The sequence below is a fragment of the Otolemur garnettii genome, unplaced genomic scaffold (genome assembly GCF_000181295.1).
Source record: "Otolemur garnettii isolate 467f Iridium unplaced genomic scaffold, OtoGar3 scaffold00021, whole genome shotgun sequence".
NCBI lineage: Eukaryota > Metazoa > Chordata > Mammalia > Primates > Galagidae > Otolemur > Otolemur garnettii.
Window position 1 is genome coordinate 25,537,116 of NW_003852416.1, and position 23,806 is coordinate 25,560,921.

Genomic DNA, 23,806 nt, shown 5'->3' on the forward strand with positions numbered 1-23,806 from the left:
TGTTCTGAGTGTGATTCCTCACTCCCCATACAAGAGAACAAAATCTCTGGAAAGCCTCCCAGATTTGATTCTGTTTTCCTGCTTTCTATCTCATTGGTTTAACCTAATATATAATTGATGGTAATTTGATGTTTTTTGGTAAAGTGATGAGACTCACACCATCTCTCCAGCATCAACAAATGAGCATGTATAGGCAACATGCTAGTCATATTCTCCCCTTTCTTCCATTTTGACATGTATAGGATGAGAAGTGACACCATCCATTAAACTTTTCTAAGCTCATTGACTAGAGAAAGCCATTATAATTTACTAAGACAAAACATGTGTATAGGTGTGTGTATGTATCTACACACATATGTGTGCATGGCCATATATTAAAGCATAGCATATATTATACACACACACATATAGGTGAGATTAAAAGTGGTTCTTTACAATATGGTGTTTATATTACACACGTTATGAAATAACTTGCTGGTTTGTATTAAACAGTATGCCAGATTTCCTGATAAACTTCTAAGGTAATATAAACATGGGCAAATGAACTGAGTGGCTAGGTTAGAGATGAGTAAATGGAAATGGCTGTTAAACTTATAAAAATAACTTAAAAATAAAAAGGTACAAATTAAACATACATTATTCTACTTTAAATTTTCTTGATTAGCAAGTGAAAAAATTTTATTGTGTTAGTAAGGTGTGGAAAATAGTCTGTCTTGCTTATTTTTGTAGTGTTTTATTTCTAATTTCATTGATTTCTCTTCTAATATTTTGTTTCCTCTGCTTACTGTGGGGAAAATTAACTATTTTCCACTTTCCTAAGATTGATTCTTAGTGTACTAATTTTATATTATTCCCCTTTTTGTGAAAGGAAGCATTTTCCTATGCATTCAATGCAATAATTTTCCTTGTAAGGGTTGCATTTATTTCAGAAACAGTCTACCACTCAAAACCTAGCAGGAATGTACTTTTTGCATTAGGTGACATTTATCAAGTCCTGGAAGTATCTTCTGCTTCTCTTACCACAATGGTTTAGAAAACTTTAAAAGAAGGAAGGGAGTTTAGGTATTTTACAGATTTGGGTGCCTAAGTGGATTAGAGAAAACACTGGATCTGGGGATATTAGATTAACCTTCTGAATAATAATTTACTACTTATAGAAAGGCTTCATAACGTTGGATTTGACAAAGACTTCTTGAATATGATACCAAAAGCATAGGCAATCAAAGAAAAGATAGATAAACTGGTCTTCGTCAAGTTAACTTTGTTCATCAAAGAACACTATCAAAAGAGTGTGAAGACAAACACAGACTCAGAGAAAATATTTGGATTCATAACTCCATTTAGAGTTAAATCCAAAACGTATAATGAATTCCCACAACTCAACAACATCACCCAAAAACAACAAACTGGTTAAAAAATGGGAAAGATTCAAATGAATGTTTGACTGAAGAAGGTAAAAAAATGGTGACTTAGCACTTAAAAACAAGCACAAATATCAGTGATCATTAGAATAATGCAAATGCAAACCACAGTGAGACCCTACCTTCCTACCCATTAGGATAGTTATTTTAAAAAAAATAGCAGTTGTTAAGTATAACAGAGGATGTGGAGAAATTGGGAGACTTGTGCTCTTCTTATGGGAATGTAAAATGATGCAGCCACTGTGAAAAATATTTAAAAGATAATTTACAATATGATCCAACAATTCCACCTCTGGATATGTACCCAAATGTAATTACAACTGGAAATGAAAGAGAGATTTGTCCCCACTGATCTTAGCAGCAGCAATCACAAAATCCAAAGGTAGAAGCACCCAAGTGTCCACTGAGGAACCAGTGGGAACCAAAATGTGCTTGATACATAAAATGGGATATTATTTATGCTTTAAAGGAATGAAAATTCTGACACATGCTGCAACATGAGTAAAATTTGAAGACATTATGCGGGTAAACTAAGCATTTCATAACTATATAAAAAACTATGATTCCACTATTATAAGGTATCTAGAAAACACAAACTCATAGTGGCAGAAAGTTTCTATGTGTTATCATATGGGTGGTTGTTAGGGACAGAAACTTGACGATGGGGAATTATTCTTTAGTGATACAAATTCCGGGTTTTTTTTTTAAATTAAATCATAACTATGTACATTAATGCAGTCATGGGGTACAATGTGCTGGTTTTATATACAATTGGAAATATTTTCATCAAACTAGTTAACATAAACTTCATGACATTTTCTTAGTTATTGTGTTAAGACATTTCTATTCTACATTTAGTAAATTTCACATGTACCCTTGTAAGATGCACCATAGGTGTGGTCCCACCAATTACCCTCCCTTCACCCATCCACAAATTCCAGTTTTGTAAGATGAAAAGTTCTGGTGATAATGGTATGGATTGTGTAATAATGTGATTATATTTAATGCCACTGAACTTCATTCTAAAGAACAATTACTAGTTAATTTTATGTTATCTATGTCTTACCACAATGAAATACTTCAAAACGTTAACATTAATATCATCTGGAAAGTAAAATAGAATGAGAATAATTTAAATAATGTTTATTGAATAAGGATATCCTGAAAACTATAATACAGGGAAACTTCAAAAGAGCCCCAGTGAAAGCATACATGGAGTATGGGGTAGTAAGAAGCTGTGTATTGAGAGACCTTAATCTGCGCAGGTTCTTTTCACTGGAGTCCCCTCTAGCATCTTCCTGATTTGGGTTATTCCCCAGTGACTTCCATGAACTGTTTTCTTGTGGAAAGATTCTCCAGATTAAAGCATGTAATCCATGGGAAATGAGACTGATTAAGCTAGTCCACCATCACCACAAGGAGGAGTTTCCCCACTACATCATTAACTTAGAAAAAGGACCCACTTCTGTCTAGCTCCAGAGCTCCTTTCCCAGAGTGTGTCACTAGAAGCAGGGATGGACAGATACTTTTCCTGATTTGAATGTGCTGACCTTAGTTTTTCTGAAAATCCTTGACACAATGAGGGATGAAGGACCTGACCACATCTGGGTCTGAGGATCCAGACAGAGACCTTTCTTCCTCAGGACCTACAACTGGACTCTGGACCTTCCAGAAACTGATTCTAAGAAGAGTAGAGATTAAAAGTGGGATTCTGGGGGAAAGGAGGACCCTCTCTTTTTTAAATTTCAGGTTAATATGCAGGAAGATACAATCAAGTTACATTGTTTGTATTTGTTAGGTAACATCCATGTTGTAGTTGAGTCCTTCCCCCAGTTGGCTTGGCATAAACCTCTACATTGTACCATTAAGGTGGGTGCTTATTGAGCCCTCTCTCTGCTTCCTCCTCTCCTCTTCTTGAATTTAATTGTGTACTCAATACTAACGTTTTCTTTTTCTTTCTTTCTTTTCTTTTTTTTTTTTTTTTTTGGCAGAAACAGAGTCTCACTTTATCACCCTCGGTAGAGTGCCGTGATGTCACACAGCTCACAGCAACCTCCAACTCCTGGGCTCAGGCGATTCTTGTGTCTCAGCCTCCCAAGTAGCTGGGATTACAGGTGCCCACCACAATGCCCTGCTATTTTTTTGTTGCAGTTTGGCCAGGGTCCGGTTTGAACCCGCTACCCTCAGTATATAGAGCCGGCCGGCACCTTACACACTGAACCACTGAACCACACTGAACCACCCTCAATACTAATTTAAAACTAGTAGATAAATAACTGCAGATCAACATGAGAAAGCTTCTCTTTTGTAATTTTAGAAATAGCTATTTTGGGTTCATGGGAAATGAACATGGAGGACAGCCTGTGTCCAAGGTGATTGTCTGAGGAGAGGAACCATACCCTATGCATAGAGATCAGGGAGCAAATGCTCCCTGACAAATGTTTCATCAGGATCACCATCTGCCTGAGGATTCCTATCTAGAAATAGACTCTTAATCATAGTTGGGAGATTATCTGCTTCATGTCTGTAAGCTCTTCTCTGCAGAAGATGAGGTTTCTTTTACCCTCATGGCTAAATGACTGTGGACTTTTGTTTCCAGGATCAGAATCTGCCTCTGAGAAGAAGAAAAGGCTCTTTCCAACATTTCTTGTAGATTTTTGATTCCCTTTATGTAAGTGTCCAGGTCTTTATTTTCACACATCTTGAAGTGTTGATACCTCTTTGTGTTGATAAAGAGAAGTGATTTCATTTTCTTTCTCATTAATATACACATTTTATCAACAATGATATGGAATTATAAATATTCCTTAGCTCTGTTCTCTGGGAAACCTGAGCCCTCTGGCACCATGCTAACAATGAGCATAACTAATGCACACATCTTGACTCTGAGCCTTGCTTTCAAATAAAATACTCAGAACTCCTCAGAGAAATGGTGGATTAGAGATCCCAGGCAGAAAATTTGCAAGGGGAGCTGAGAATATAACTGCTATTTTAAAAAAAACTGAAACAAGCAAATAAACAAAGAAAAAAGTTCTCAAGGATTGAATGGGTCATGGAAAGGGACATAGGATCTAGCCATTTAGGAGACACTTTGAGCACAAAATAAAGGATAATAGTATTGGATTATAACCTATTGGAAGCAATTGAATCCATGATTACTTATTGATATTAATGAATACATGAGTAACTTTAAATTTCATGAGGAATAGATAATTACCAAATTTCAAAGTATCTACCCACAACATAATTTTAAATGACACCATTGAAAAGAGTAACTTTCCAATGGAAGGTATAGCTAGCCAGTATCCAAATCTATTGACAGTAATCATATCAACTTCATTCACAATGGAACAAATTGAAAATGTATGTCACCCCAAAATGAGAAGAAGAGTGTTACGTGCTTGTATTCTGGTCGGAGGCACATATGCTGAACTTAATCATTAGGAAATATCAGACAAATTTAAATTGAGAGACACTTTATATATATTCAGCCTACACTCTGAAAAAGTGTCAAGAAATAGTTAAAGAAATGTTCCAGACTGAAGCCTACTAAGGAGACATGACAGCCAGTTGTACCACAGATCTGTGGATTCTGAAGAGAATTCTGGATGACACATAAAACATATTTTGGGCACAGAAAATCAACACCTTTACATAGTGAATTCAAAATAACACAATGAACACATAGGAAAAACCCAGAAAGAAGCTAAGGGAAAAAACACCTTAGTTCTAAAGAAAAAGAGTAAGAATGACATTGGACGCCTCTTCAGACTTTACACAAACAAGAGGAGTGTGAAGCAAAATATTTAAACTCTTGAAACCAAACCCACCCATCTTGATTGTGTGAGCAGAAAAAACAGTCTTTTTAAGTGAAAAAGAAATAAAAACTCACAAAAACAAATTACAAATTTTTTTTATTTCATCCTTGTAGGAAGTTCAAAAGGAATGTTTCTGAGACAAGAAAATTATATAAGTAGAGCAGTGATCTATTTATGTAAGAAGAAGAGGGGCGTTGGAGGAGCTACTGAAGGCAACATACTTTTATTTTCCTAGTCTTAGCTGACCTAATAGATTTTAGTTTGTTCAAAGTAACAACAACGTATTTGGTAATTATAGGTTTGGATAAGTATCAAAATATATTGAATGACATTAACTATGTAACAAATTGGAGGGACAAATTAGGATTACTTTATTACGAGAAGGTATAATTACCAAAAAAACAAGACAGTGTTATTTGAAAGTGAACTTGGATTCATAGAAAATGTATGTTGCGGACTCCGCGTGGCGAGGTCCCAGCGCAGCCAATGAGCTCCGGGTTGCGGTGCTGAAATGCGCCCGCCGCTCAGCCTCCTCCTGGAGGTGTGCACCGGCTGCACCTTTGCTCTGCACTTGCCATCCATGCGACTGCCCCACGGGCGGAGACTGGAGACAGCTGAGAAGGCTCTGCTGTTCGTGGGAGACATGCACGTACTAAGATAAACAGTCTCCTGTGAACTAAGAGGATGTGCTCATAATTGATTAGTGATGGAATCAAGGACTGCTCAGATGTGGGAGGCAAGGTCACTGGGGTTCCCCTCAGACCTGGAGCACAGCAGGAGTACCGGAAGGAACACCAGGCCTACGTGTTCCTGCTCTTCTGTAGGGCCTACCTCTACAAACAGGGCTTTGCTCTCCCTGGCTCCAGCTTCCTGAATGTTTTAGCTGGTGCCTCGTTTGGGCCAAGGCTGGGGCTTCTGCTGTGCTGTGTATTGACCTCAGTGGGCGCCACTTGCTGCTACCTGCCCTCCAGTAATTTTGGCAAACAGCTGGGGGTCTCCTACTTGCCTGATAAAGTGGTCTTGCTTCAGAGGAAGGTGGCAGAAAACAGAAACAGCTTTATTATTATTATTATTTTTTTATCGTTTTTGAGACTTTTCCCCCTGACACCAAACTGGTTCTTGAACTTCTCAGCCCCGATTCTGAACATGCCCGTTGTGCAGTTATTCTCCTTCTCAGTTCTTACTGGTTTGATACCATACAATTTCACCTGTGTACAGACAGGCTCCATCTTGTCCACCCTAACCTCCCTGGATGCTCTTTTGTCCTGGGAGACTGTCTTAAAGCTGTTGGCCATTACGCTGGTGGCATTAGTTCCTGGAACGCTCATTAAAAAATTTAACCAGAAACACTTACAATTTAATGCAACGAGCAGCACTAATATCAACAGCAGAAAAGACATGTGATCTGGATTTCCTGTTTGCCTTGTCCCTAGATTCTTAATTGTGTCATGGATGTGGTCTTCTAAAGGTCCTTATTTTTTAAATTACATTCCACAGGTGATTTGGACACTTGGTTCATCTGTGTGCAGCATGTTGTCATAGAGGATACTCTGTGCTCTTGCAGTGAATTGTATCAGGTTTTGAAACCAGTCCTGGTTTAGCCAGACACTCTGCAAACTGGATGGCCACCTAGAAAGTCCTGTTTATATTTTATTGTCTAACAAGGAGCTCAGGCCAGCCTGTTGTGTTTGCCTTTGGAGATGGTGTTCATTGTCCTTGTCCACACTCTTTTGCAAAGTGATAGGTTGTTTGTTAAGTCCCTGTAGATTTATGTGATTAGTGATGATGACATTATGATGACATGATGGTCATTATGTGACTCCACATCACTGACATCCCTCTCCATTTTCCGTTAGGCTCTTGAAGAATGATTCTTTTGTACTTTTCTGTGATGACCTTACCTCTTCCATAAGGCAAGGGAAAAAAGCCAACACACCTCCTAGGACTTCCATGTAGACCTCAAATACAACTTGGTTTCTGTGACACTCTTTTGTTTAGACACACCGATATTACCACATTATGTCAAATCTCATGCTTGCAAGGCCTGACAGTTAAGCTGACTGCAAACAGACTTAAATATGAATGGAGCAAATTCTATGTTATAGGTACATTCTAGAAAAATTCTTATCCATCTGAATAAGGGCAGGGCTTACCTGAATCAAATGTCCACCCATGCAGTTTTTTATTCATCTTTTCTACATGAGAATCCCTTCTGTGTGTTCCTGCTAAGAGAGTGGATTCAGAACCTAGGCTATCAGCCATTATACCCTCTGAATGTTTTTTATTTGCCAAGAATAACTAAGGAATAATTGTATTTTATCTTTTAGTTCATGGGGAAAAACTTGGTTTCTGATTGCACTGTCATATATGTATACCATGGAACAAGCTGTGGTGTGTGTATATCATGGAATACTATTTTGTCATTAAAAAAAATAGAGACTTTACATCTTGTGTATTAACTTGGATGGAGTTGAAACACACTCTTCTTAGTAAAGCATCAAAAGAATGGAGGAGCAGGTATCCAGTGTACTCATACTAATATGAAGACAGTAGATGATCTAATACATACCCTTATAAGAGAAAAATTCAAATCAATTCAAGCAGGGGCAGGGGAACAAGGGAACTGGTAAAGGGGAGGAAGGAGAGAGATGGATGTTCTTTCATTAATAGGCACAATTCTTAGGGTATATGGCGCACCTCTTTGGGCCGGGACACAACTATAAGAGGGAATCTAACTGACAAATGCCAAAATTGTAACCTCTTACTTTGTACCCTCAAATTAACCTGAAACAAAAATGAATCAAATAAAATAAAATAATTGAATAAATTAATGTTTTCATATTATTAGAATAGTGCTTGCCATTTATAACAAATACTACATCATGATATGACTATGAAAATCCTTTCTAAATACTGTATACATGTCCATTTGTAAAAGCCCACCACAATTCATTTACTATTTCCAACAGGTCTTTTCTTTATTTAAAATTATTTATTTATTTAAAATTTATTTACTTATGTATTTTATTTATTTAAAATTCATTTACTCTTTCCAACAGGTCTTTTCTTTATTTAAAACTTAGATCCTGCTCATATGGAACATGTGTGTTAGTGAAAACAATTAATTAAACCCAAAAGAAAGAATTAGCAAAGTTGTTAGCAACCTCTATTTATAGCCACATTACCCAAGTTCAACTCCTATGTTTGACACATAAAAACCTGTGTGGTCTAGAGCCGCAAGGTTCAACAATACTTCACTGAGCATCTGCTTAGTCATTTGGTTGTTAAAATGAGCATAATAATAGTATGGTGGGCTGAATAATGCCTTGATGTGGAGAGATCCAAGTTATTACGGTGGGCTCAATATAAATCACAAGAGTGCTCATAAAAGGGAGGGAAGAGGACAGTAGTAGGAAATGTGACAACAAGTAGGTGTGACAACAGGGGCATTGGTCTGTGGTGAAGCAAAGAAGAGTTCGTGAGCCCGAGAACGTAGGCAGCCCTCAGAAAAGGAAATAGAAAGAAAGTCGGGTTTTCCCATATGAGCCTCCAGAGGGAACTAGCATGCTACTCATTCATTTTACCTCATCTGTGGTTACACCTTTGCCACCACTACATTAAAGCATCTTCATTGGCCAATCAAGAAACTATATGATGCATAATGACTAGTTTTAAATTGGATTTTTCCATCTATGTAATAGCCATTTCCACTTTCTCACTGGTAAAATATCTGAATTATTTGCCTATGTTTTCTTGTTATAAATAGAAAAGCACCAAGTGGGAACACAGCATGTATGGTATGAGCTCAATATTGTAAATAACCAGTTAACTCTATGCCTAAGTATACATAAATTGTATTTTATATGTTGTGTGAATATATACTTTGGCACAAATATATGTATAGATGTACATGTATGTCCATACCTGTGTGTTATCTTTAAAATATATTCCAATGTTTAGGTAGCTTCTCCTGATAAAGGGGCTAGAAGAAGGGCAATGAGTGATATCAATTCTCAGGGCATACACTACATGCAGAAGACAGAAAAAGCCATGAGTATACTTTGACATAGGTTGTTCTATTGACTATGTTTTGGAGGAGACATGAAACTAACGATTTCAGAACCAAGCCATCAAATAACCATCACACTTACATCAAGTGTTAAAGAATGTACTGGAAACTGAAATTAATGAAACCTGGCAATTTCTCTCAGGGATTTCGTTTGTGTTTGTGTTAAAAAAAAAAAGAGTATCACTCAGAACACATGAGTAGCAATATGAAAGCATGTGTTTCCAAACTAAGGTTTGAAATAGAATTGATAAAAATAGTCTGTACATTTGTTTAGGAGAAATTAATTACACTTCATTGTGATACCACAGCAACACCAAAGGAACTACATAAATTCTAGTACACAGTGTTAATTTCTCCTTATCATTGATGTTACTAATATGTCCCTACAGGTTTGATTTACTTCTGATCACAGATTTTCCTTCAATAGAGTAACTTTAGGTGGCAGCAGCCAAGAGCGCTTCTCTACGCTTTTCCCCTATGTCCTTCTCTTTGCTTATCATTTTGAGCACCAGCCTGGCCTCCTGGGACTCTGTTTTCATTTATATTTTACTTGTTTTGTGCACAAAAGAAGGAAAGTCTGAGAACTCACCTAACAATTAATAACAGCATATATTTAAAACAGACAAGAGAAATAAGTCTGAATTATCACACACTAATCGTTTTCCCTCTTTTACAGTGAGAACATTAATGACTCAGTATTAGGTAAAGGTTAGTATATGTAGCGATCAATACAGGGGTTATAGAATATTCCTACTCTAGGAGTAGTAAGCATGTTTGAGTAAGGAAATCCTCCTAATATGAGCTATGATGCCCGCAGGATAGAGGGAATGTGGAGATGTGAGAAAGAGAAAGCATCTTTGATAGTGGAAAGGGGTTAAATGATGCCCTAGAGGAGAGGGAGATACATGGGCCAGCACAGCAGCAGCCACACCATCTGCCCTACTTTAAAAAGGAATAAAGCAGATCTGGTAAAAGGGTGGCAGAGAAATAAGTCCATTGAAAACTGGGGTGGTGTCAATATCCTTTGGGTCCACCAGAGATTTCAATTTAAAGTTCTGCAAAATGGAGGTCAGAAACAAAAACAGCTCCATGCGGGCCAGTCCTTCTCCTGCACAAATCCGTTTTCCTGAAAATAACAAACAGAAAGAGTAATTACTCCTTGCATGCAGCAGTGGCTATGACAAATACTGTGTTAGTAACGAGAACAAAGAGGATGCACAATAACTCTTTTGTGAATTCTTGGACAGCTGGAGGAGTGAACAGATGAATGGATGGATGGAAGGAATGAAGGAAGGAAGGAAGGAAAATTGGTAGACAAATGAACAAAAAGCATGGACAAATTTTCGGTTCATGTAAGATCTGATCTTAAGGGGCACCATTCATTTAACAAATATTTATTAAGTATCAACCCATGTTAAGCACTTTATTAAGGATTCTCCTATAAAACTCCTATTTTAATGTTTTGATTTTCCATTTATATTTTTCAAGAAATACACACACATTCTCATGATTCCTGACCCTAGTCTGACATTCCATGATCTTCTTTCCGCTCTTCCATACCCTCTCCTATTAGCTCTAGTCACACACAAGCTTCATCATTCTCCAACACAGATTCTGTGTCAAGTTTTATGTCATGCTGTTCCTTTGCCTAAGACGCACTTTTCTTATATTACATTTAGGACACAGGTCAAATTTCATTTCCTCTTTATGCCCTTTGCAATTCCCTCAAGCAATAAAGTTCTGTCTGCTCAGAGTTTCCTTAACATTATATTAATTCTTCCACTGAAGCATATGTTATGTTCTAAGTGATTCTCTCCCAAATTTATGTATTGAAATTTAATCCCCAATGCAACAGTATTGGTGTGGCCAACAGAAGAGGTATGGCCTTTATAAGACGAATAAGTCACAGGGGCTGTGCACTCCTTGGCCTAATGATGCTGTCATTAGGAAAAGAGATGCAACGGAGACATTTCTCCCTTTTGCTTTTTTTGTCCTCCCACCATGGGACACGAAGAGAGCATTATCTACAGGAACAAGCTCTCACCACATACCATCACGACTTATGCCTGGATCATGGACTAACCTGCCTCTAGAACTGTGAGTAATAAATCTCACAGTTCTTCTGTTCTTTATAAATTACCCAGTCTTGGGAACTTCATTAGGTCATCACAAAGAGTTGAAAACAGCAGGGGTCATCTGGAATCATACATCTCTGTTTATTTTTGACTGCACTAAAATATGAATTTTAAAGTGAAGCCAAGTTCCTTGTCATCTTGGAATCTACAGTGCTAGATATAAAGCAGACATCAAAAGCCACAGAATGGCCAACAAACACATGAAAAATGTTAAAACCACCTTGTGATATCACCTAATCCAAGTGAAAATAGCCCACATCACAAAGCCAAAGCTGTAGCTGCTAGTACAGATGTGGAGAGAAGGGAACACTTTTATACTGTTGGTGGGATTGCAAACCAATATGCTTCTTTGGAAAGAAGTATGGAGAATACTCAAAGAACTCAAAGTAGAGCTCTCCTTCAATCCTGTAATCCCATCACTAGGTATCTACCCAGAAGGAAAAAAATGATTTTACCATGTGGACATATGCACTAGATTCACAGTTCAATTCAAATTGGCAAGATGTGGAAGCAACCCAAGTGCACATCAACTCATGAATGGATTAATAAACTGTGGTGTACATACACCATGGAATCCTATTTGGCCATAAAAATAGATGGAGACTTTCCATCTTTTGTATTAACCTGGATGGAACTGGAGAACATTCCACTTAGTAAAGTATCACAAGATTGGACAAGCAAGTATCTAATGTACTCAATACTAATATAAAACCAGTAGATGAACAAATACACACCTGCACAAGAGAACAACACAACTAAAGTCAAATTGGGGGTGGAGGAAGGAAGGAGGAAGAGGGAAGTATGGAGAAGGGGGGGGGGATTGTTAGGTGCTCTCATCTACCAGGCATAATGTAAGGGTATATGGCACACCTCTTGGTTAAGGGACACAGCTACAACTTAGGCTTTACTTAACAAATACCAATAATGTAACTTAATTGTCTTTAACCTCACATTAAACTGAAATATTTTAAAAGGCCACAAAATATACAATGGGGGTTCCATGTGCAGAGACTTGGCATTAACATCACAGCTATGGAAATCCAGTATCCAAAATACCTGATCATGACCAGACAAGGAACAGATGCTCTAGAACCACTTCAGAGTATCCATCCACATTCCTAATATTTCCCTTCCTCCATGATTATTAGGCAGAACTATCTTTAATTTAGAGAAATGTCCTGCTCCTGTGGTTGATTAACTCCTTTAAAATGTCCTGCATTCTCCCCATTCTGTTTTTTTCTGCCTCTTTTGGGGAAACTCAAATGTAATTTCTACTATGAGAACAGAATTCTTACTCCACTTTATACCTCAGTGTGGGATTTGAGAGGGCAGGGCAGGCATCTTCTCTCTCGGTCTGCTACACCTGCAACCTGTGCATTTTCCTCTCACATCTCTAGTCATACTGAATTATAATGAGCACAGTTACTCATCTACTTCCCTAATGTAGGAGTGACTTCTTAAGACTCCTTCCTTGTGCCTGATGTTATTTGTATTCCCAGAGCTCAACTTGGGGTATGAGAAACACCACATAGAAGATAATGAATGAAGATTTGGGGTTAGAGACCTTTCTTATGGTTAGTAAGGAAAGGATAAATTAGTTTTTCTCTTTTTTTCAGATTAATATGAGGTTACATAGGATTAGGTTACATTGTTTGCACTTATAAAGTTAACTCCAAGTCATAGTTGTATTCTTCACCCAGGATGTGTGCCATACACTCCTACATTGCACCTGTTAAGTAGGAACTTACTAAACCTCCTCTCCCCCTTCCTCCTTCTTGAATTGTATTGTGTTTTTCTCCCAGGCGGGCCTGTAGTTGTTTATCTACTAGTTTCAACTTAGTATCGAGTACATGGGATGCTTGCTTTTCCAATCTTGAGATACTTCACTTAGGAGAATGCTCTCCAAATACTTTTTTTTTAAAAAAAAGATGGTAACTCTGCATCTTTTATAATTACCTGGAAGGGTAAGTGAGTTCTAAGTTCTAGTAGGAGTTCTTAGGAACTTCAGTTATGCACCCAGTGGCAGAATTCAACCAACATTTACTTTAACTTTCTTGATTTGGAAAAACTGGGTTAATTCCTAAAGCCTCTCTAATCTGGCCCAACAGCAAGGAAATATAACAGGAGAAAGACATGGGCACTGGAAGTGGTGCTCTGATCACATACAAGGATCAATAGATTATGCCAAATCCAGAAGAGACGTCAGAGAAGTTCCAACTGATCCCCCAAAACAATCTTGTTCTCTGAAATATAAATATAAGTGAATACCCATTACCTGTTGAGAAAGGCATGAAGTAGTCACTTTTCTTAAAATTGCCACTGTCGTCCAGAAAGTGGCTAGGGTCAAACGTTTCTGGGTTGGGGAATTCCTTGCAGTCATGCAGCACAGATGTTAGGGATGTTAATATTGTTGTGCCCTGGAAACGACAAACATAAATGAACCAAGATATAAAGAAGTTATGGAACTGGAAGAAATAATGGTACCTGACTTTTGAATTCTCTTGAGCTATATATGAGGAATTAGTGGTCCAAGGAGAACAATAACATTTCCACCCAGACAGACTTAGTAATAAAAGACATGAAGTTAAGGCAGATGCCAGTGATCCTGCTAAAGTGGCAAGATAAATCACATTTGAAGTATTGGGTGCTCTGGTACTTTAGTGCTAAACCTTCTGAATTTTTCCACCTTATAATAAACCTTGGACATCAGTGTCTGCCTCCACTTGCTGCTCTATGTCATCATTTTAGTTTTCACAGAAATCTCATGTCAAAGTATGGTTTAAAATGAAAGCCTCTGTTGGCAGTTGAAATGTCTGCAGTATCTGTTCAGAGGGCACTTATTTATTTTTTTATATATTTTTAAAGTGTTTATTTAGGTCCTCCTTGATTTTTTTATTAAATCATAAAGAGGTAGATCATGTACACATTGATGCATTTATGGGATACAATGTGCTGATTTCATATACAATTTGGAATGCTTACATCAGACTGGTTAACATATCCCTCCTCTCATTTCCTTAATTATTGTGTTAAGACATTTATCATCATATGCTCTAATTTAAAAAATCATCTTCTGGGATAGTGACAACAAATACGGTAACAAGTGTAAAATGATTGTGTTCATCACTGGCATATAGTTTGTTTGTCTCCATTAAAAGTATGGGGGAGACATTCATTACAGATTAATCTTAGCTTTAAAATGCAGGTCAGCATCATCAGTTCAGTGAATGATTTGGGAAGCAGAACTTTTACATAGTCTTATGGACCTTGTCATAGATTTTTATTAATTATACATAAAAAGCAGAACAACTGCAAAGGAGAGATCTTTTGATGACACTTTATTACTGAGGAACTTTGCATAAACTAATAATGGCATAAGACTTTACAAATCTCATTTATTCTTTTCCCCTTGAAAATACAACTTTGGGTTATACTATTTTTAATTTTAGTAATAATATGACTTGGCTTCAATGGAATAGATTATCTGATAGCATAGCCACTAGAACATCTGGATGAATATGGACACCATGTGCATTGTACAGCTTCTAAGATAAAATTTGGTCTCAAGATTCCAGACATGGGAAAACATGAGAAAGGTAAGCCAATGGCTATAGTTACTTTCCAACTATGTTCACATCATGTCCAATTCTGGATCAGGGGAAAGGTCTTACATTATTATGACTGTCTATGGGAGATGGACGAATCCTTTCCAGGAGATAAATACTTCTGATACTCTGCATGTTTCCATTTAACCAAAAATTGTTAGGCATTTCAAAGATATAGCTAATTGGTCACAAGAAAAAAAATGAGGATAGGAAGGCAATAAAAATAGGCCCGCATATTGGAAGATTTCTACCTAATTATATTAGGCCAGCATTATCTTTACATCAGAAATGTGACCAGAAAATTATGAGGATATAAAATCACAGATCAAAATATATTACAAACATAAATACAGAAGTCCTGAATAATATGAAGCACTTCAAATCCAGCTGTGTGTGTAGACATGTGTATATTTAGAAAGGAAGGTGAAGCCAATATGTGTTATCATGCCAATAGAGGTGGAAAATCAATTTGATAAAATTAAACACAAATTTATGACAAAAATTCATACATAAATAAGGGAAGTTTTTCTAATCTGATAAAGAATATACACCTAAATCAACTTTTCTCAGCAGTGAGATGTTAAACCTCCATCCTTTCTTGCCAATGATAAATAAAACAGGGCTGCCCACTATCACCAGTTCTGTTCAACATGATCCTGGAAATCCTAGCCAGTGCGATAAGAGAACATAGAGAAATTAAGGACACAAGAATTGGAAAATGAGAACTAAGTGTAATATACATACTAGTATTAGCCCATATATAAAATAATGTAAATTTTTTTTACATTCCTCATGAAATCTACAGTCAAATTAGCAATGATTTGTCAATTTAGAAAAGTTGTTAGATTTATGTAAGAAGAATGATAAATTCAATTATGTAATATTGCCACTCACAAATAATAGGCACAAAGAAGTAGAAAAGTATAAATTTTATAAATTTATGACAAAAAATAATAATTATCTAGAAAAAAATTCAACAAAATATTTGCCAACCATTATACTGAAAACAAAATATTACTAAGAAAATAGAAGATTACCTAAATAAATTAGAGGAATAAATATATTCATTCACTGAAAGATTCAGTGTGTCAAGATATCATTTTTTTCTGAATTGATCCGTACAATATCACCCTGATAGAAATTCCACCAAAGTATCTGGGTAATTGGTAAAGTGTAATTTATAAAATATTTTATTTAGAAACATGTACACCTAAGGGTAGCCAAAATAATCTTATAGAAGCATAATAAATTTGGAAGAAACAACTGCCAGGTACTAAGACCTGTTCATTCTAAAGTATTATAGCTTCAAACTAAAACAACACAAAGTCCATCAAGCTGCCACACATCTGAGTTTTGCACTTCTCTCATCTTGTGGTGGTACAGGATTGGGGATTTTACGACTACTGCAGTCCCATATAGGAGAAAGAAACAGACCTTACTTGATTCTTCAAACAGACCTTACTTAGTCTGAGCGATATGATATCCTATAACACCATAATGACAGGGGACTTTAACACTCTTCTCACAGAGCTAGACAGATGCTATAAATGAAATTAAACAAGAGACTTAAATGAGACCCTAGAACAACCGTGCTAAACAGACGTATATCAAACACTCTATCCTAAAGATAAAGAATATACATGCTTCTCATTGTCCCATGGAACATTCTCCAAAATTGATCATCTTCTAGGACACAAAACAAGCCTCAACAGAATCAAAAGTATTGAAATTTTACCTTCCATCTTCTCAGACCACAAGGCACTAAAGGTGGAATTCAACTCCAACAAAAATGTTCAACCCCACACAAAGGCATGGAAATTAAACAACCTTATGCTGAATGACAGTTTGGTGCAGGGAGAAATAAAAAAGGAAATTATTAATTTCCTCGCGTGTAATAGTAATGAGGACACAAGCTGCCAAAACCTGTGGGATACAGCAAAAGCAGTCCTGAGAGGGAAATTTATCGCTTTAGAAGCCTACATTTTAAAAAAAGAAAGAGACCACATTAACAAACTCAGAAGCCATCTTATGGAATTGGAAAAAGAACAATCTAAGCCTAAACCCAGCAGAAGAAAAGAAATAGCCAAAATTAAATCAGAGATTAATGAAATTGAGAACAAAAGAATCATTCAGAAAATTAATAAATGAGGAATTGATTTTTTGAAAAAATAAATTAAATTGATAAATCTTTGGTTGACTAACTAGAAATAAAAAAGTAAAATCTCTCAATCAGAAATGATAAAGGGGAAATAACAACCAATGCCAGAGATGCAAGAGACTATCTCTGAATATTACCAGAAACTCTATGTCCAGAAATTTGACAATGTGGAGGAAATGGATCAATATTTCGAATAACACCCTCTCCCTAGACTTAGCCTGGAAGAAATAGATTTCCTGAACAGAACAATTTCAAGCACTGAGATCAAAGTAACAATAAAAAATCTCCCAACAAAAAAATGTCCTGGTGCAGATGGTTTCATACCAGAATTCTATCAAACCTTCAAAGAAGAGCTTATTCCCATACTGCAGAAATAATTCTAAAAAATTAAGAAAGAAAGAATCTTCCCCAACACATTCTATGAAGGAAACATCACCCGGATACCAAGACCAGAAAAAGACCCAACTAAAAAGGAGAACTTCAGACCAATTTTACTAACAGATATAGATGTAAAAATTTTCAACAAAATCCTAGCCATTAGATTACAGCTTATCATCAAAAAAGTCATACATCATGATCAAGTAGGTTTCATTCCAAGGATGCAAGGCTGGCTTAATATACACGAGTCCATAAACATTATTCACCATATCAACAGAAGCAAAAACAAAGACCATATGATCTTCTCAATTGATGCAGAAAAAGCATTCAATGAAATCCAGCATCCTTTTCTAATAGCATACAGGCATAGGTGGCACATTTCTTAAACTGATCAAAGCTATCTATGACAAACCCACAGCTAATATCTTACTGAATGGAGCAAAACTGAAAGCTTTTCCACTTAGAACTGGAACCAGACAAGGTTGTCCTTTGTTGCCATTACTATTCAACATAGTGCTGGAAGTTCTAGCCAATACAATTAAAGGTAAAACAAGGAAATAAAGGCATCCACATGGGAGCAGAGGAGGTCAAACTCTCCCTCTTTGCTGATGATATGATCTTATACTTAGAGAACCCTAAAGACTCAACCACAAGACTCCTGGAAGTCATCAAAAAATACAGTAATGTCTCAGGATATAAAAATCAATGTCCACAAGTCAGTAGTCTTTGTATATGCCAATGACAGCCAAGATGAGAAGCTAATTAAAGACACAGCTCCCTTCACCATAGTTTCAAAGACAATGAAATACCTAGGAATATACCTAACAAAGGAGGTGAAAGACCTCTATAAAGAAAAGTATGAAACCCTAAGAAAGAAAATAGCAGAGGACATTAACAAACGGAGGAAGATACCATGTTCATGGCTGGGAAGAATCAACATTGTTAAAATGTCTATACTTCCCAAAGCAATCTACCAATTCAATGCCATCCCTATTAAAATACCAGTATTGTACTTTTGAGACTTAGAAAAAATGATTCTGCATTTTGTATGGAACCAGAAAAAAAAAAAAAAACATATATCTAAGGCAGTTCTCAGTAATAAAAATAAAGCCGGCAGCATCAGCATGCCAGATTTTAGGCTGTACTACAAGGCCATAGTGGTCAAGACAGCATGGTACTGGCACAAAAATAGAGACATAGACATTTGGAATTCAATAGAAAACCATGAAATGAAACTAACAACTTATAGCCATCTAATCTTCAATAAAAGAACATATACTGGGAGAAAGAATCCCTATTCAATAAATGGTGCTGGGAGAACTGGATATTCACATGTACATGCAAAAAACTGAAACTGTACACACACCTCTCTCCACTCCCCAAAATTTATTCAATATGAATAAAGGACTTAAATTTAAGGCACGAAGTGATAAAAATCCTCAAAGAAAGAATAGGGAAAACACTGGAAGATATGGCCTAGGTAAAGACCTTATGACGAAGACTGCCATGCCAATTGCAGTAACAACCAAAATAAACAAATGGGACTTAATTAAACTGAAAAGCTTCTGTACAGCTAAGGAGACAACAACCAAAGCAAATAGATAGCCTATGCAATGGGAATGGATATTTGCATATTTTGAATCAGACAAAAGCTTAATATCTAGAATCTATAAAGAACTCAAATTAATCCACATGAAAAAAGCCAACAATCCTATATATCAACGGGCAAGAGAGATGAACAGAATCTTCTCTCAAGAAGAGAAGAATGGCTAGCAAACATATGAAAAAATGCTCATCATCCTTAATTATTAGAGAAATGCAAACCAAAACCACCCTAAGATGTTATTAACCCAAGTGAAAATGGCCCACATCACAAAATCTCAAAACTGCAGATGCTGGCACGGATGTGGAGAGAAAGGAACACTTTTACACTGCTGGTGGGACTGTAAACTAATACAAACCTTTTGGAAGGAAATTTGGAGAACCCTTGAAGAACTCAAGCTAGACCTTCCATTTGATCCTGCAATCCCATTACTAGGCATCTATCCAGAAGTAAAACAAAACCTTTTATCATAAGGACACTTGCACTAGACTGTTTATTGCAGCTCAATTTACAATCGCCAAAATGTAGAAACAGTGTAAATGCCCCCCAACCCAGGAATGGATTAACAAGCTGTGATATATGCACACCATGGAATACTATTCAGCCATTTAAAAAATGGAGACTTTACAGCATTTGCACTAACCTGGATTGAAGTGGAACACATTATTCTTAGTAAAGCATCACAAGAATGGAGAAGCATGAATACTATATATTGAATCTTGATATGTGGAAAATTAATGACAATAACACGGTGGGGGTAGGGAAAGAGAAGAGCAGAGAGAGAGAGAGAAGGAGGGAGGGGGTGGGGAAAAGGAAGAGCAGAGAGAGGGAAGGAGGGAGGGGGGTGAGGTCTCAGTGCATGACACATCTTGTACCCTCAATGAATCCCCAACAATAGAAAAAAAAAGTTCCTAACCTGAGATTCATCAACTCTTGTAAGCAATAAAATAATTTGAAAAAAATTAAAATAACAAAATAACTAACTAACTAAATAAATAAAGTATTATAGCTCCAAACTAAAACAACACAAAGTCCATCAAGCTGCCACACATCTGAGTTTTGCACTTCTCTCATCTTGTGTTGGTATAGGATTGGGGATTTTAAGAGTACTGAAGTCCCATGTAGGAGAAAGAAGTTTACCTTGGGGATCAGGTAATTTCTGAATTTAATATCATAGGTCATTGCACGAGGGAGGTTGTTGGGGACAAGGTCAATGTATCTCTGGACCTCATGCACCATGGCATCCGTGTAGGGCATGCGGCTCCTGTCCCGCATGCAGGGGCTCCGGTGTCTGCCAACCACGTGGTTGATTTCTTTCTGACTTTAGCTGATAAGATACAAGTCAGAGTTGATGAAAAAGGAGAGAACTGGACATTTGTCATAAGAATCAGGGTTATGCTTATGAAAGTAACCCAAAGTCATTATCAACTAAAATGATAGAGGTAGAATTACCTATAGACTCAGAGACATATTATAATACAAATGCATAAACTATAAGCTAGGCATTAAACTAAATCTTTATATATGTATGTGTATTGACATACATAATAAGTACTACAAAAAATGATAAAATGTTTGATTACATAAAGTATGAATGTAGCCATCATGAAATTACTATATTGCAAGTATAAAAAGAGAAATCAAATATTAATTTCATATCAAAATATGAGGTTTTAAAAATTAAAATGTACTAAATGAGTTATATGTAGTTATTTGGCTGTGTGTGTGTGTCTGTACCATGTGCAATTGTACTCTCTTGAACTTCCCACTTCTGAAATGTAAATGTGGGCACTTTGGACATTCCCCAGCTCCTTTGGAAAAATATTTTCATTTTGCTAAGTAAAGATTGTTTCTATCTTATCCATTTGTGGATAATATTTAATGATTTCTCACTTTGGGAGATGAAAACTTTAGTCTCTATCTCCACCTCATATTTGGACACACTCTCAAATATATACACAAAAACACACTTCTTTCACTCCACTCATTATCCAGAAAATTTAGACTACAATTTAAAGAATTAATTATATTCATATTCCTTCATTTTCTATGCCATTCATTTTTTTTCAGAGTAAAAAAGAGAGATTTTACTAGGAAGAATAAGGAGAAAGTCAGTGCTCTTCTAAAGATAGTGAAAATGGGTCCCTCGTAGGAAGAAGAAAAGGTGAGAGAAAACTGTTTACATTATTCTAACTACATAAATGTTCATCCCTGGTAAGATAGCTATGATCGCCTTCCATTTTTGTTACATCCTTGAACTTACAGGTCTCTCTTTACTTGAATTCATAATTTCAAGTAAAACAATCTCAGAATTGTTTTACTTGAAATTATTTTCAGGTTTTGTTTTACTTCGGGAAAAAAATTTCAATTTTTTTTTCAATTTTTTTCAATTTTTTTATTTCCCTAGTTAGAATTATTTCCATATTCTCGAGTAGTGGTTTCAAACCACCACTAATAATTTCCTACCTATTGGGAACCTCAGACTATCAATCACTTCTCTGTTGGAGGTATCCTGTACTCTATTCTTCCGACTTTAAAGACACTAATTCTCATTTATAAGTTAGTGGCATTTTAGTGTGATCTTGACACATAAAAAAGCATCTGTTGTAAATACACAATTTGTTAAAGGCAAATTTCTAAAGTATTATAAAAGATATAATTAGTGCCCCACACCTCAAAAATATTTTTATTTTGTCAAACACCCATTTTATGGAACAGACTTCTGGAATAATAAGCTTCTTTAAGGTACATCTTTTACCTATATAGAGACATCTTACTTATGGAGCTTTTTAAAATCATTTCCAGCCTGGAAATTATCTCAGGTAGCCTCATGAAATGTCTAGGTTTTCCAGTTTGATTCAGTAAGGAGAGTTTCCACTTTCCCTACTTCAATATTAGAACATGGAATTTTCATACTTAGGAAAGGTATTTTTAAAAATATACTTGCTGTTCAAAGTTTCTTTTTCATAATAAAGCCAATATGTACTCCTAGGCCAATTTTGGTTGCCTGACTGTTATAAATTACCACCCAGGAAATCCAGACACTGTACCAGAGCTCTATTGCTACTCCTACTGCCAAGACGTCTTCACTTCCCTCAGTCAATGTCTTCTGTTATGCCAAGATGTCCCATTTTAATCACATCACTAAATTTGGACTGATTGTCAACCCAGGAATGGATTAACAAGTTGTGGTGTATATATACCATGGAATACTATTCAGCCACTAAAGTAGAAGGAGATTTTACATCTTTTGTATTAACCTGGATGGAGGTGGAACACATTTTCTTATGAAACTTACTAAATGTAGAATATAAATGTCTTAGCACAATAACTAAGAAAATGCCATGAAGGCTATGTTAATCAGTTTGATGAAAATATTTCAAATTGTATATAAAACCAGCACATTGTACCCCATGACTATATCATTGTACACAGCTATGATTTAATAATAATAATAAAAAAAGAATGGAGAAGCAAGAATACAATGTACTCGATTCTCATATGAAAACAGTAGATGACCTAATACGTGGGGGGAATAGGGGAATGAGGGAGCAGGAAGAGAGGAGGAGAGGGGGCTTAGGGTGTCATGGTATATGACACACCTCTTGGGGATGGGACACAATTATAAGAGGGAATTTACTTAACAAATGCAATCAGTGTAACCTAATTCTTCATACCCTCAATGAATCCGAAACAACTATAAAAAATTGAACTGATGCCAGCTGGTGGTACAGAATTTCAAATAATGTCACTTTCTAAGTGAAACAGGATGGAGGACACCAGCTGTGTCTTCCCAACATTACTTCTCATCACACACTGCTCATATCTGTGCTCATACCTGTGACTTCTGGATGCTTCAGCAGGAGCAAAAGGGCATATCTCAGGGTTGTGCTTGTTGTCTCTAGCCCAGCTCCAAAAAAGTCAAGTGCAGTGCTTACTAAGTTTTCAAAAGTAAACTCCGACTGTTCGTTGTACTTTTCCTAGGAATAATTGAATGGAATCATCTTATAAATTCATATGCCGACATATTTAATCACAGTGAATCCATAATAACTCACATTGTTGCAAAATTATCAAATAAAGAGAGAAGAAAGTATAATATTAGGAAAAACTACTGTATGGTTTACCACAGGCTGTAGATCAGTTAATCCAAACATCACTTACTCCCCCCTTATACCACACTGGCCAAAAATGCCATTCATCAAACTCTGCAGTTAGCTAGTCAGGGAGCATGGTTTTGCCAAAATTATCTATTCAGCCACTAAAAGAGAATGCATTCCACTTCCATCCAGGTCAATACAAAAGATGTAAAGTCTTTTTCCCTTAGAAAAAAACATACAGAGGAACCTACAACTATTACTGCACAACCAGTTCCTAGGCCAGAATTAAATTATTAATGCCTTTATAGTTCCCAGGTTACCTGCAGCACATCTAATATTATGGAATCAACACATAAAAATAGACTAGACCCTCTCAACATGTGTACTTGTTATGCAAAGACAGCCATCTCCCTTGATAACATCAGTTTCACACAGTTTTCTAAGCTTCTCAAGTTAAAATTACTCAGAAATCAATCAAAAGAAATCTACTCAAAACCCAGTATTAGTATTTCCATCTGT

At 36.3% G+C, this 23,806-nt stretch overlaps 2 protein-coding genes across 2 annotated transcripts in view; one reads left to right on the forward strand and one right to left on the reverse strand.

Annotated features, from left to right (window-relative positions):
• The first annotated feature begins 5,750 nt into the window (after nt 1-5,750).
• On the forward strand, nt 5,751-6,664 carry LOC100944609 (transmembrane protein 41A-like). The gene is given in 2 exon segments (XM_012803587.2): nt 5,751-5,910; nt 6,009-6,664. Coding segments are annotated over 2 exon segments (795 nt in total). The 3' UTR covers nt 6,644-6,664.
• A 3,023-nt stretch (nt 6,665-9,687) lies between these two features.
• The window catches only part of LOC100944925 (cytochrome P450 2C19-like), a 28,669-nt gene continuing 14,550 nt past the window's right edge, over nt 9,688-23,806 (reverse strand). The window contains 5 exon segments of the mRNA XM_012803565.2: nt 9,688-10,434; nt 13,719-13,860; nt 20,328-20,508; nt 22,270-22,276; nt 23,026-23,167. Of these exon segments, the coding sequence (XP_012659019.1) occupies nt 10,253-10,434; nt 13,719-13,860; nt 20,328-20,508; nt 22,270-22,276; nt 23,026-23,167 (654 nt within the window). The 3' untranslated portion in view covers nt 9,688-10,252.